The sequence below is a fragment of the Stenella coeruleoalba genome (genome assembly GCF_951394435.1).
Source record: "Stenella coeruleoalba genome assembly, chromosome: 9".
NCBI classification, from domain to species: domain Eukaryota; kingdom Metazoa; phylum Chordata; class Mammalia; order Artiodactyla; family Delphinidae; genus Stenella; species Stenella coeruleoalba.
Genome location: NC_137155.1, coordinates 15,385,457 through 15,400,724, shown reverse-complemented (window position 1 = coordinate 15,400,724; position 15,268 = coordinate 15,385,457). Strand labels below are relative to the sequence as shown.

The 15,268-nt window shown below is 44.0% G+C and overlaps 1 protein-coding gene across 2 annotated transcripts in view; it reads right to left on the bottom strand.

Moving 5' to 3' along the window:
* Window positions 1-15,268, bottom strand: part of LAMB1 (laminin subunit beta 1) — an 82,748-nt gene that overhangs the window by 40,396 nt on the left and 27,084 nt on the right. For both annotated transcript variants that reach the window (XM_079932174.1, XM_079932173.1), the window contains exons 10-15: window positions 14,359-14,547; window positions 13,923-14,102; window positions 13,673-13,785; window positions 12,440-12,519; window positions 2,649-2,784; window positions 1,224-1,382 (exon numbers count right to left, since the gene is read on the bottom strand). In XM_079932174.1, the coding sequence (XP_079788300.1) occupies window positions 1,224-1,382; window positions 2,649-2,784; window positions 12,440-12,519; window positions 13,673-13,785; window positions 13,923-14,102; window positions 14,359-14,547 (857 nt within the window). The remainder of the gene's footprint in view (window positions 1-1,223; window positions 1,383-2,648; window positions 2,785-12,439; window positions 12,520-13,672; window positions 13,786-13,922; window positions 14,103-14,358; window positions 14,548-15,268) is intronic.

The window sequence follows — 15,268 nt, the reverse complement described above, 5'->3', positions numbered from 1 at the left end:
TTTTGCCAAGTTTAAATGGGAAACACTCGCTTGCGTTTCCCTTCCCTCTTGACCATTCCCTCGGCTATTACCGCAGTTCCAGCCCGAGCCCCTTCCCACGTGGACACTCAAACAGCCTCCCACTGCTCTCCCTGCCTCTCCCAACGTCCCTTTTCATCCACCTTAAAACACAGCTTATTATTATTATCTTTTATTGGAGTAGAGTTGACTTACAACGTTGTGTTAGTTTCAGGTGTACAGCAAAGTGATTCAGTTATACATATGTATCTATCTATTCTTCTTCAGATTCTTTTCCGTTATAGGTTATTACAAGATACTGAATATAGTTCCCTGCGCTATACAGGAGGTCCTTGTTGGTTATCTATTTTATATACAGTAGTGTGCATCCATTAATCCCAAACTCCTAATGCATCCCCCTCCCCCACTTTCCCTTTAGTAACCGTAAATTTGTTTTCTATGTCTGCAAATCTACTTCTGTTTTGTAGATAAGTTCATTTCTATCGTATTTTAGATTCCACATGTAAGTGATATATATTCGTCTTTCTCTGACTTAAAAGCAAAAAAGAAGAAAAAAAGAAAAACCCAAAGCCCCACAGCTTAGATAATGACAATCCCTTGCCCAAAACCCTTGGACAGCTTCCTGTTAGTATAGAGTCCAAGTTCATTTACTGATCCCAGCATTTCTCCTAACAGCATCTCCAACCATATCCCTTACCTGGCTATGTGGAAGGATGCTCAAAACACCCCCTTCTCCACTGCTTATACTATTCCTTACTTCCTCTTGGGGCAAAATTCCACCTCTGTTTTAAGGCCTCCAACTGACTCTTTAGTAAACATTTCGGCAGCCCCTGGCCAGTCCGGCTGGTATGAACCTCTCATCTTGCAGCACTGTTTGTGTCTCTGCTCTTAGACTTCCCACCTTTGATAGCAGTTAGGGACATGTGTCCATCCCTGGGCAGGGCCGGCCATCGAGGCAAGGAGAGAACCTGGCACATTCTCATCACCACCTCAGTTCTCAGCAAGGCTAAGTGCCTAACAAGGAGATCACTACATGTTTGTGAAACTGAAGAAAAACGTACATTTTTACTTCCAAGGAGCAGAGAAAGTCAGAGAGAGTTCCCTCTGTTACAACGCGCCCTCCACAATTCACAAACACATAGTGTCCATTAGAAGAAAGATTTTTCTACCAATAACCCCCCCGCATTAGTCTACCAAGGGGTTACCTGTGGCTCATAGCGAATTAGGATGTCATACTCCATAGAATATGGTATGTTGTCGATGAAAAACTCCAAATAAGCCCCTTCAGGCACTCGGACGAAGCCTGCTCCAGTCCAGGAAGGAATACGGTCCTGGATATACTGCCGCTCCACTATGCTGACCCCCTGAGGACAAGGGGACAGGACTGATGCTTTACTTGAGATGGAATTCAAGGTAACAGTCAAAGAAATCTGGAGTCACCCAAAGGTCCAAAACTGTAGATACTAAACCCATTTTCTGCAGTCAAATTTTCCAGTAGACTGTATCATTTTTCGCTTTATAAACAGGTAATTGGTTTCTTTTCAGTTTTTAGGTTGAGGTAGTCTTGGGACATTGGAGATGGGCTTAAGGCTTAGGATATATCTTCTATGATATAACCAGGAAAATGAGCACGACGGAAGGAAAGAGAACATCCCAAATGCTGTTACTAGCAAGCCTAAGAGTGACCAGGTATGTCCCAGATTTCCACAAGGCTAGCCCGATATCTAGAGGATGTATTTCTGTCATTCTCAATGGTATTTGTTTCAGGCGCCACGTACAAGTGAGGAAACTTGTTACAACCACGAATGTTCACTACCGATGAGTGAATTCTGATTGTAAGGCTGACAATGGATCAGTTTGAGTTGCTTAACTCGTGCATTTGAGTTTGTTCACAGGATTACACACAGTAACCGTGATCAGCTACCTCCAGAGATGAAGTCCTTCATTCCCTGTAATGCATGTGTGTGCGGCCTTACCCATCATGAGGTGGGACCTATGTTCCCCTGCCCTCGAATCTGGTCGGGCCTTGTGCCTTGTGACCAGCGAAGTGTGAGAAAACGACATTCTGGTACTTCTCAGCCCAGACCTTGAGAGACCTGGCAGTTTGTTTCCTCCTCCAGATGCCAGGTAAGAATTCTCACTGTCCAGACACCTCCATGCTGTGAGGAAGCTCAAGACAGCTGCTTGGAGAACAGCACCCAGCTGGCCTCCAGCTGTTTCCGCCGTCCCAGCTGACGTGCCAGACATGCATCTGAAGCCGCTAACTTCTGGCACGGCTTGTTACACAGCATTAGGAAACTGAAGCAATATCCTCTCTGAATATTTACTATGCCAGCTAACTCTGGCGCTAACCCGTAGAGAAAAGAATGGAAAAAGAAAAAAAAAAACAACAACCCACCTGCCTAAAAACACCAAAAGCCTTACTAGTGAATATTCCAAAGTCTCCTTCTGCGTTACGGATTTACTTACACTTTAAATACGACTGTTCTCAAGAAGGCCTGCTCCTGGCCCTTATTTTGTGCTCACGGACGAGATGCTTCTTACTTGGTCTCTTTATAAAATGTGTATTGTCATTACTGCCCGCCCCCCATACTCTGCTTTACCCACCTGGCCAGCACCCCCCTACTTACAGGCCCCAAGTTGGCTTCTTCTGCTTCGTAGAGGTAGTGATCCAAGGTGGGGAAGTAGTAACCAGATTCCACTCCGTTGCACTGGCGTCCGATCATGTGGGGTTTGCAGACGCACTGGCCTGACTCTGCAGAGCAACTGGAAAGGAAGGAGAGCTGGTCAGTTGTGCTCACCACATTCATAGTGAACCCACTGGAAGCAGATCCACGTTTGCCATTAAATAGTAAGTGGGGTGAAACATTCAGGTAGGGTTTTCTTACTTCCTTCAAAAAATAAGTACATGGAAGGAAACACTGCCTACAAATTAATCCCAGTCTCCTGAGGCTGAAAGCTCTCAGTGGCCTGGTCTTTCGGTTTTATCTCTCTTGCTCTCTTGACTATGCCCCATCTGTGCCACGTTAAGGTTTTCTGTAGTTATCACATAGGTTCTTGCGTTGATATATCTTTTGCAAATGCAACCCCTTTTCCTGGGCCTCACATCTAAATACCCAGCTCCCAGAAGGACAGCTCCAACTTAGCTGTCCCAGAGGCTCATCAGAGATCCCAGAAAGCAGCACCCAGTCCCTCCCACGTTCTCTGCTGGGAGAAGACTCCACCACCCAGAGTCGACCACATCAGAACCCAGAGGTTCTTCTCTAGCTCCCTTCTGCATAGTCCATCAGGAACCAAATTTGGTTATTTCCCCTCCTAGCATCTTTTTTTTTTTTTTTTTGCGGTACGCGGGCCTCTCATTGTTGTGGCCTCTCCCGTTGCGGAGCACAGGCTCCGGACGCGCAGGCTCAGCAGCCACGGCTCATGGGCCCAGCCGCTCCGTGGCATGTGGGATCTTCCCAGACCGGGGCATGAACCCGTGTCCCCTGCATCGGCAGGCGGACTCTCAACCACTGCGCCACCAGGGAAGCCCCCTCCTAGCATCTTGTGTATCCTCTCCCCGCTTTGCACTGACTAGGCTATGCCTTTCTTCTCTCTCTCGCTCACAGTAAAAGCAGTTACAGTCCTCTAATTGGTATCCTTATTGCCAATCTTCCAACTTCTCAACCTGAACTTCCACCTCCCCCAGAGCTACCTGAATGACGCTTATGAGATGCATTAACCACATCACTTCCAGGCACGATGGCCTTGGGGAGGCACACCAGGCCCCCACCAGCTTCCCTACCTTCCTAGCCTCGCCTCTGCCCTCGCCTCTCCAACCACACTGAACTACTTAAGAGTTTTTCCAATGCACTGGGGGACTCATGACCCCTTGCCTTTGCTTGTGTTGTTCCTGCAGCCTGGAACGCCCTGATCCCTTATTTACCCAGCAAAGATCTACCCACTGTTCTTTCAAGATTCAGCTCACAAATCCCTCCCGCTGTGGTGTTTCCTGACCATCACTCCCCAACCCATAGGCGGAACCGCCTTCTCCGTCGTGCCACCGCCTCCTTGCAAGAGAAATGATGTACGCGACACATCAACAACTAAGCTGATCACAAAGTAGGTGTTCATTAAAGTTGATGCGCTGTGTCTTCAAATCCTCCTGATTTTTCAACTGTCATCCCTTCGTGAAGGCTTGTGTGGTTCCCTCCTTCTCCTCCTCTCAAATGGTGCCTTCTGAGGCCTCAGTTGTTTGCTATCTTTATTGTTAAGACATTGATCACTTCCTCTCTTGTTGGACAATTATTGACAACTTTGCTCTATACCTGAAACATTGTAAATCAACTATACTTCAACAACAAAAAAGAAAAAGCCCTGAATTACATGCATCCATTTTGACTTCATTAAAGTCAAGATGTGATTTGGAATTGTTACTTTAAACCTATTCCCAGAGTTCTTTTTTTTTTTCTCATCCCAAAGTTCATTTTAAACCAAATATCTAAGGCAAGTTACAACTCACAGGAAGACTGAACACTCAGAGCTTTATTAAAAACACCCCAAACAGCCCTGTCACGGTCCAGCTGAAGTCTTCCTTTATGTCATGTAAATAGTTTTTATCCTACAGGGGTAAGAACACACTCGACATCCTGTAGACAATTCCCAGAGGAGGCAAGCTTGTTCCAATTAGGACCTAGACCTCTTTCGAGCTAATCCACCAAAAGCCATTTCCCAAAATTCAGGCGTCACACATGACATCACAGGGACAAAGGAAAATCCCTTTCCTCCCCAGCAGATGTTTACTGAGGGAACAGATGTCTCAAACGTGAGCCACCAAAGAAGAAAACACCCAGATTCTTCCCGATGCCATCCAATGCTAGAGAACAAGCCAAGGAAGGCAAGGATAGAGGCAGCGGGCAGACTCCCAAGAGGCTTTTACCCGCAGCACAGTTGGAAAGACGAAACAACTCACGAGGACCTGACCCTGTGCGGGGAATTCCCCTCATGTCAGCTCCACAGCCACACGCCTGTGTCCACACACTTGAACACCTGTCACCCGTAGGCGTGGCCCCCACTCAACACCTGCTCCCCTTTGGTGAACTCGTTCTTGGGGCTTTACCTGCCTCCATGCAGGTGGCCCTCACCTACAGCTCTCACTTCTGACTCACAACTGTGCTCTGGTTGGACCCCTCCGGCCGTGAATGGGACGTTTCCATGGTTTGCCCAGCCATCACCTCTAATTCATCCTGTCCCAAACTGTTCGCCACCTCACACAGACTTATCTTCAGCTCTGCTATTTCCGTCAGCAGATTTAAAATTACTCTGATGTAGAACAGACTTGTGCTTGCCAAGGGGGAGAGGGGGAAGGGATGGATTGGGAGGTTGGCATTAGCAGATGCAAACTATTATACAGAGAATGGATAAACAACAGGTCCTGCTGTAGAGCACAGGGAACTCTATGCAATCTCCTGTGATAAACCATGACAGAAAAGAATATAAAAAAGAATGTGTGTGTGTGAGTGTATATAAAACACATTGTAAATCAACTATACTTCAATTAAAAAATATTCCTCTGATGTAGGTGAGACATTATCTTCCCTTTATCCTCAATATAACACGTGTTATTTCAAGACGGTTCTCGACCCGGCTTTTTCCTCTCATTGTCACTGTGGCTACCCTAGTCCCACGTGTCATCGTTCTACACCTCCCGAGCTGATCTCTCCAGTTCCTCTCTCTCCCCGCTGCCCAGATCATCCAGCTACACGGCCAAACCAACCTTCCCAAAGCCCCGCCTTCCCCCAAACCCACAGCTGTTTCTTCTTCTACCAAGTCACGAAGCCTCTGCCTGGTTTCCCGCAGCCTCTAGAGCCCCTCCTCTGAAAACAACTGCTTCTCTTTCGGGCGTCCACCCTTGGCTTTAGCTGAGCCACACTCATACTCTTCCACAAATATTTACTGAGCAGATATTAGCCTTGACAGCCGTGCTTCCTGGCGTCCAGACTCTCCCATTTCAGTCACCTCAGCTCTTTATTTCTTTTTTAGGCTGCACCTCGCGGCATGCAGGATCTTAGTTCCCCAACCAGGGATCCAACCTGTGACCCCGGCAGTGGAAGTGCAGAGTTTTAACCCCTGGACTGCCAGGGAAGTCCCTGTCAACTCTCTTCTGAACCAATCCTACCTTCCTTGTTAAGTCCAATATTTCCAGTGAAATGATATGGAGAAAGAAAAATGGGAGAAAAATATAGTTCCTGCCCTAAAGCACTTCCAGTCTAACCAAGGGGGATAAACAGTAAAGCAACTGACCAGTACAACCCATCAAAATGCAGGCAGTGCCCACACAGAGCTAAGAGCAAAGAACGGCAGGTGAGAGGAAGACACTGCTCACCTGAGGAGATGAGGGGACACCAGATAGAAATGGTACATCTGACGATGCTGTATGTTCCCCCCCCCCAATTTCCCTGTAACTAGATACAGATGCAATTCATTGGATCAGTTAGGTAGAATAAAGACATAAAACACAATATATCAGGGCCCGTGGCAGGCAGCATAATGACTCCCAAAGATGTCCACATCCTCAGCCCTGGAATCTGTGGATATGTTACCTCATGTGGCACAAAGGCCTTTCCTAATGAGATCAAGGTTAAGGACCTTGAGATGGGGGATTATCCTGGGTTACCCAGGTGGGCCCAAGCGAATCACATGAATCTTCAGAAGCAGCAGAGGAAAGCAGAGGAGTGGGTGAGAGCTGTGGCACGAGGATGATCTGACCCACTGCTGTTGGTTGTGAAGGTGAAAGAAAGAGGCAAGGAACGTGGGCAGTTTCTAGAAGCTGGGAACAGCCCCCAGCTGACAGCCAGCAGGAAGACAGGAGCTGCATCCTACAACCAAACTGAAAAAGTCCCCAGAACCTTCAGGTGGAAACGTGGCCCTACCGACACCTTGATTTTAGTCCCCGAGATGGTGTCTGACTGTTAAGATAATAAATTTATGTGGCTTTAGGCCACTAAGTGGTGGTAATTTGTTATGGCAGCAACAGAAACCTAACACAGGCCCTAGTTTTTTCCTCAAAGGGTAAAGGCCAAGATTATTTCTCGAAAGAGACCCCTCCTACACTGTTGGTGGGAATGTAAGTTGGTGCAGCCACTGTGGAGAAAAGTATGGAGGTTCCTTAAAAAACTAAAAATAGAGTTGCTATATGATCAAGCAATCCCACTCCTGGGCGTATATCCAGAGAAAACCATAATTCGAAAAGATACTTGCAGACTTCCCTGGTGATGCAGTGGTAAAGAATCCGCCTGCCAATGCAGGAAACACGAGTTCGATCCCTGGTCCGGGAAGATTCCACATGCCGTGGAGCAGCTAAGCCTGTGCACCACAACTACTGAGCCTGCGCTCTAGAGCCCGCGAGCCACAACTACTGAAGCCCGCACGCCTAGAGCCCGTGCTCCGCAACAAGAGAAGCCACCACAGTGAGAAGCCCGCGCACCACAACAAAGAGTAGCCCCTGCTCGTCACAACTAGAGAAAGCCCGCGTGCAGCAACACAGACCCAACGCAGCCAAAAAATAAAATTGATTCTTAAAAAGAAAAAAACAGAAAAGATACATGCACCCCCACGTTCATAGCAGCACTATTTACAATAGCCAAAACATGGAAACAACCTAAATGTCCATTGGCAGATGAATGAATAAAGAAGATGTGGTACATGTATACACAATGGAATACTACTCAGCCATAAAAAAAGAATGAAATAATGCCATATACAGCAACATGGATGGACCTAGAGATTATCATACTAAGTGAAGTAAGTCAGACAAAGACAAAAATCTCATGATGTCACTTATCTGTGGAATCTAAAATATTACACAAATAAACTTATCCACAAAACAGAAACAGACACACAGACAGAGAACAGACTTGTGGTTGCCGGGGGCGGGGAGGGGGAGTGATGGATTAGAAGTTTAGGTTGAGCAGATGCAAACTATTATGTATAGGATGGATAAACAACGTTTTACTGTATAGCACAGGGAATTATATTCAATCTACTGTGATAAACCATAATGGAAAAGAACATGAAAAAGAATGTATAGGAATGTATAACTGAATCACTTTGCTGTACATCAGAAATACAACATTGTAAATCAACTATACGTCAATAAAATAAATTTTATAAAAAGATCGTTTCTCAAAAGCACAGATTTCTCATAAATGTAGCAACTGGCAACTCTTGGAAGGAAAACCCTTTCATTTAAACAGTGATGAGCAGGGAGAATACTGTACAATCTCAACTTTACTACTAAGAAATAAAGCAAAAGAAAAACATTAAAGGATAAAAATCATCATTCATAAGGACCACTACTCTGTTCAACGCTGAAATCTCCTCCAAAATACTGATTACAAATAAGAGCTGGTTCCCCAGTGATGAGCAGTCAGCACCCTCCCTTCTATCCAGAGCAGCTTTCCCACCACCCCTCTACCCAACCCCCACCGCCAATTCCCCTACAACTAGAATAGGTTCTTAAAGGGTAGGAGCTATGTTCGATAATCTCTTTATGTCCAGCTGCCATAGCAATTAACAAAGAGTTCGATACACCACAGTTATCCCATACATTGATGAAAATATCTATTAAGTTCTACTCTGGTTTCGAAGTACAATAAATTTCAGCTCATTTACTGAGCACCTATCAATGGGCTGGGGACAAAAGAATATGCAAAAACAGCTAAGACAAAATCCCTGTCCAAAGAGACCTTTCAAAGACAAACAGCTATAACACAAAGCAGAATGAGTGCTAACAAAGATGCAGAAGTAATGTGTTTTCACATTAAGGGAGGATTGGGGCCTTCAGTCTAAGAAGGAGAAAGGAGAGATCTTCAGAAGAAAGTGGTGGGCTTCAAGCCAGATAGCAGTCTCAGAAGAAAGTGGTGGGCTTCAAGCCAGATAGCAAAGTCCTAAATTTAACTGATGAAATAATTTTGAAGGATGCTATCAGACTGTTTCTATTTTTCAACGTTTTAAACAGTTGCAAGCAGCATTTACTTAGCAACCACTCTTATTTATTCATTAAAGCAGGTTAGGGGACTTCCCCACTGGTCCAGCGGTAAACGCCTTGCAATGCAGGGGATGCGGGTTTGATCCCTGGTCAGAGAACTAAGGTCCCACATGCCGTGACCACAACTACTGAGCTCGCACACCTGAACTAGAGAGCCTGCGTGCCGCACACTACAGAGCCTAAGCATTCTGGAACCCTCGTGCCACAACCAGAGAAGAGAAAACCCGCACGCCACAACTAGAGAGAAGCCCGCGCGCCTCAACAAAAGATCCCGCCTGCCTCAACGAAGATCTCGCATGCCGCAATTAAGACCCGATGCGCCAAAATAAATAATAATTAAAAAAAAAAAGCAGGTTATCTACCACGCAAAACGTTATTAACCTGGTTTGAGTCACAGTATTTAAATCAATTAGGTCTTACTTTAAAATATTCCGAAGTTCAGACTAGCTGTCAATATAACAGGCATGGATTACACACTTTAATTGTTCTACCAAAAGCCACTCAGCTCATTAAACAAAACATTTAAAAACTTTTTCCACTTAATGACTTTACACTTAATCTAGCCCTAGCCAAGGTAAATAAGGAATGTTTTGGGATTGATTTAGAGATTGCCTCTCCCGAGGGGGCATGTTTAATTTTTGTATCATAAAAATCTTTTTTTTGTCAAATTCTTTTACTCAGTCAACATTTATTCAACATGTGTCTGAGGCAAAGCAAAGTACAATAATACTGTCAGGTGGAAGATATTTATGACTGTGCAACAAATCAGTCATTCAGCAAGGACGATCCTGAGCATCTGCCTTGCACCGAGCATTCTAGAAGAACTGGTGCTTTAGAAGACACAGCCTCTGTCACCTCTGTGGGACTCTTAAAGTCCTGTGGGGAAAAACAACCTTGAAAAGGATGACTATAAAACATCGAAGGTTCACAAGACTAGAGGCATCTTGAAAGTTTCTTTTCTTCCCCCACCAATGATGCCAAAAGATAAGGCATCTATTTCATCCATCATGCTAGAAAGAACAAATTACCCACTTTAAAATCTTCACTAAAGGATATACGTACACATGTATAACTGATTCACTTTGCTGTACAGCAGAAACTAACAAAACATTGTAAAGCAGCTCTACTCCAATCAAAATTGAAAAAAAAAAGCTTCACTAAAATGTTTTGTTTCACAAACTCTCTTGACTAGCACATTCTGGTTTTTGCACATTTTTTGCAGGAGAGATTAGGGGCAGGCCAGGGGCTGTGCGTGGGTGCATTTAGAGACAGGAAGCACGTGTGGACGAGCGAGAGAGAGTAAGGGAGTGTAAGCAACAAAAAACCGTTTAGTGTAAAGGAACACAGGACATTCCTGAGTTTAGGACATAATTTGGAGAGTTACGTATGCCACTTTCCTCTAATCGAGAAGCATTTTCGGAGTGCCCAGAGCTTTGAATTGAGGAATCAGTTACTAAAGGAATCATCAGCGTGTGTTCTGGGGGTCACCAAGGGAAGTCAGGGAAGTGATTTCATCAGCAGAGAGAGCAGTTGGTCTTGCTTTCCTCCTTTATGGAACTATCCTTGCGTCCTCCCCTCTGGAGGTTTTCTAAGAACAAGCATTCACCCTGGAGTTCCGGAGGCGACATGCTGTCCCAAGTTTACTGCACGATCTGGAACAGAACAAACCCAAATACGGAGGCCAAAAAGAACATGTTCTTGCTGCCTAAAATCTCATTCCTGCCCAAGCAGACTACTACAGTGTTGGGAAATCTTCCTGTAAGAGAGTCAGTTTTTGAACCCATGAGGCTTACTCAATGAATTCAGCACGTTCTCCCGGGGAAGATCCTGGGCCACAAGGAAACATCTGTCTACCCTCCCAACAGTCACTTATGCTATTTTTACCAGATGTTCTGAATCTCATCCAGTAACACACAGAGACGACTCAAAGGTAATTAATCCAACTCCCACAAACTGAACATCTTGCCAAAATGTGTACTTTGATCATTTTGAGGAGAGGGTCATGTCTCACCAATTCAAGGAATACCAACATATTTAATTAAGTCACTAAAATTATTGTCTGTAATTTTCATTAATGTATCCGCAAGCTGGAAAAAAGGAAATAGTGAAGAATAAAGTGAAGAGCCTTTACACAAATGAAAATGGGACTGCATTTTCCATCTTTTAAACTGGTGAAAATAAAAGTTTTGATGATACCAGCTGCTGGTGGGGGGTTGGGGAAGAAGGTATTTGTAACTGGTTGGGAGGAAAATAGACTAGCACCATATGTCTGGAGAACACTCTGACATTCTCTAGTAAAATAGAAAATGCACATGTACTTTGACTTGGCACTTCCATCGCTGGGAACCCAATCTATAGATATGTCTACAAACATTCATCGAGGTTACCAACAAGGATATTCACTGCAACATTTTTGAAAAGAAAAAAACCCAAACAACGGAAATCAATAAATCATGGAACTATCACATGATGGAACACACAAAAAGAGGTAGATGAATAGATGCTGATATAAGAAACAAACTCTAGATTAAAAAAACCAGTTTCAGAGTAATGTACATACATACATTACTTTGATTTATAAAAAATGTCTGTTAAGCTAAGTAGGAAATCATGGACTATATTCCTTTGTACTTGTCTTGTTTAAAAAGTAACACCTAAGATGATTTCAAAAGAAATGAGAGGAAGAAAAAAACTGTCATTTTTACAGGTATTTTGAGCACTATTATTAATTTCTAGAGAGACACAAGAAACTTAACGGTGGTACTTCAAGGCAATGGAACTTGGTGGGGAAAAAAGGCAGGATACCTGTCTGAACTGTTTGAATTTTTTTTTAAAACCACAGGCATACACTGTTTCCATAATTTAAAAAATACTGAAAAGTAAAATACAAAACAAATAACACTATTAAAAACCAAGAAACAATAACCAACAAGGACCAACTATATAACACATGGAACTATACTCAATATTTTATAATAAACTATAAGAGAAGAGAATCTGAAGAACATATATATACAACTGAATATACACATATATAACTGAATATATACATATATAACTGAAACATTGTGCTGAACACCTGAAAATAACACAGTATTGTAACTCAACTATACTTCAATTAAAAAAAAAGACAAAAACTAATGAAACATGAAAAAGCAAAATAAAAAACCCAAGAAACATAAAGACTAGAGAAGGCTTCAAAGCTAACTCTTGGAATGAACAAACCTTTGAAAACTGTGAGAGCGCAGGTAAAAGTGATTATTGGGCATTCAAAGCAAAGGTGAATGCACTCTGCCTATCTTCTTAGGAGACACCGAAAGTCACCCTCGTCCTAGAGGTCGCAAGGACCCTAGGGGTGACTGAGCGCAAGAGTGTCAGAGCAGCTCCACTCACCTATTGTTTAAGGCTCCCCCAAGGTCACAGTCACAAGGTCGACATCCATCCAAGTCATTGCTTAAGCCCCAGTGCTCTGGCTGCAGAACAAAAGATTAAACATCTAAAGGGGGGTTCCTGTAATTACACAATAGACTCAGCAAGAGACAAGTTATGGCGTGTTTTGGACGTTCCACCAAACGTTTATCTGCACCGTGGAAGGAGAAAGCCTACAATAGGTGTGAGTAGGAGTATTCTAGCATAAAGAACCCAAGCTGTGGGTCACTGAGGTCAGAGAGGTTTGCACATACCCACATGGTAACCCCAGATCACAGCAGTTTCTTTGCCCTGCAAATAGCCTTCATCCAAGAATTAACATGAGCTAGCAGCAAACATGCCAATTTTCTTCACTGGAATTACTCTGGCAGTGAGACAGTAATATGAAAGCAATCACAAAAATGTTTTAAAAGATATTAAAATATAATTTTTAAAAATTACACTCATAATTACTCTACCCATAATCACTACAGTCAACTTTTTGGTCTATTTCCTTCCAGATTTTGTTTTTCTTGATGAACTTTTTCCCTAGTCAAGAAACTACTCACATCCTGTGTTCTTTTATATACTTTTTTTACACCAGCATAAGCATTTCCTCATGTTATCATCATTTTCAATGGCAACCAAATATCACACTGCATAGCAACACCCAAATTTATTTAACTATTTTCCCTACTGTTGCTTCCAAGTTATTTTTGTTATGATTAATAAAAGATGCGATGAGTCTTCTGGTGAATACATCTTTGTCCAACTTTCTGATTATTTCATTAGGATAGATTCCCAGAAGTGGGATTACTGGGTCAAAGGGGATGCACATTTCTACAGCCTATGGATACACATCTGCAAAACACTTTTCACAAAGTATGAACTAGTCTGTATTTCCATCAATAGCACACGAGTACCCGGCCCTCACTATGTCCTCACTTAACAGTCAGCATTCCTATTTTTTTAAAAAACTTTTGTTAATTTTGTCTGTAAAGATGGTACTTCACTGTGGTTTTATTCTGCAACTCTAACAGCGATGGTGAATATCTTGTCAAAATTAGTAATTCCTCTTTTGTGAATGGTCTACTTGTGTCTTTTAATATTAATATTTACCTAAAAGCGTGATGGTAGAACCTACAACTGTGAAAATCGTTCTCTATTGAAATGTCATATTCACAAACCACCCATCCCATGTAATTACGATTTACCTACCAGACACTGGTCACAATGCTGTCCTGTCACCAGACGCTTACAGTAGCAGTAACCAGTCTCAGAATCACAAGGATTCCTGCCAGGAATCGTTCCCAGAGGACTGCAAGTACAAGCTTCATTAAAGATAAAATGAAGTAAAGAAACACAAACCAAGTGAGTCTGTAGTAGTCGAATGGATTAAGAATTGCAAAGTAAAATGGGAATTACGTGCACATGAGAACTCCCAAACTTTTTGAACACATATACTTACATTTACAACCAAATGGATCTTCAGTGCTTAAACCATAGAAGCCTTCTTTGCAGGTATCACAATGTTCTCCTTCCACATGTAATTTACACCGACACTGACCAGCAATGAGACCGGCAGAAAAATCCGTGTAACTGTCACAGACTCCCTTGTTCTGAGAACCAGCTGGGTCACAGGTACATTCTAAGGAGAATCAGAAGCATGAGGTAACACAATGTGTGTGTTTATGTAGAAATACACGTATTCCCTTCATCCCTCCAAATGTCACAAAAATAGACTCAAAAAGGCTGGACTACTAAGTAAATTCTACCCCCGGCATCCTATACAGCAGCTAAAATAAGGCTGGGTCTGAGTCCCAAGAGAAGGACTGTGACCACCAGACTATTCAAGCTGAAAGCTGACCTAAACAGGTCCCCCCTCGTGACCTCTCCCCACATACGTTCACAGAGATTAGGATCCCGGATGTCTCTCTCTGGGTGCTGGTAGTAAAACGGTTTGCACTGCTCGCAGTTGCGCCCCATCGTGTTGTGCTGACACTCATCACACACCCCTCCGCTGACGTTGCCAGTGGCCAGGTAGACCGCCATGTCGAAGTGGCAAGAGCTGGAATGTTCGTTGCAGTTACATTCTGCAAGACAAGACCGACGGCAGGAAAGGCCTTTTCAATCTACTTACCGGGGGAGGATGGGGTTGGTGGGAAGGAAGCTCATTTTGGAAACTGGGGACGAAGTTCAGGTGAAATGGCAATTAACAAGAAGGTGCTGGCGGTGAAAAGGACACATCTGCTTATGACATCAGTTTAAATCCTAAGCCATGCTGGAAACCTTCCGAGTGTGACCTTTATGAAATAACCTCACTTGCCCTCTTTGGAAAAGAATGGGCTATAAAAAGTTGAAAAGTGCTGGGGGAAGTCCCCTTGGAGGCTCACTCACAGGAAGGCCGCACTGCGTGGAAAAGCGCTTGGGCCATGCTCAGGGTGGGACGGGAATACGTCCCTCCAGAGGGTTTTCTAGGCGGTATGTTCCTGGGGAAGACTGTCTGGGCTGCCGGCTTTGAGGAACATGGTATGAAGGCCGGATTCCCTTGCTCGTCATTCCCACCACCACACCGGGCCAGGTTCTGTTAATCAGACCCTTAACAGCCATCCAGCCGGCCTTCTTGGGTCATTCTGTCCCTCCTCTAGCCCATTCGGCGGAGTTCTCTTGGTCCAACCCAGCTTTAACCATCGCTCTCTCACGCTCAACAACCCCCATCGACGACTCTTGTCTTCTCACAGTGAAGCTTCTGTCACTGGGGCCCTCACGGGGCTCTACACACTGGCCTGATCCGTCCTGTAGGGAGGGACTGTA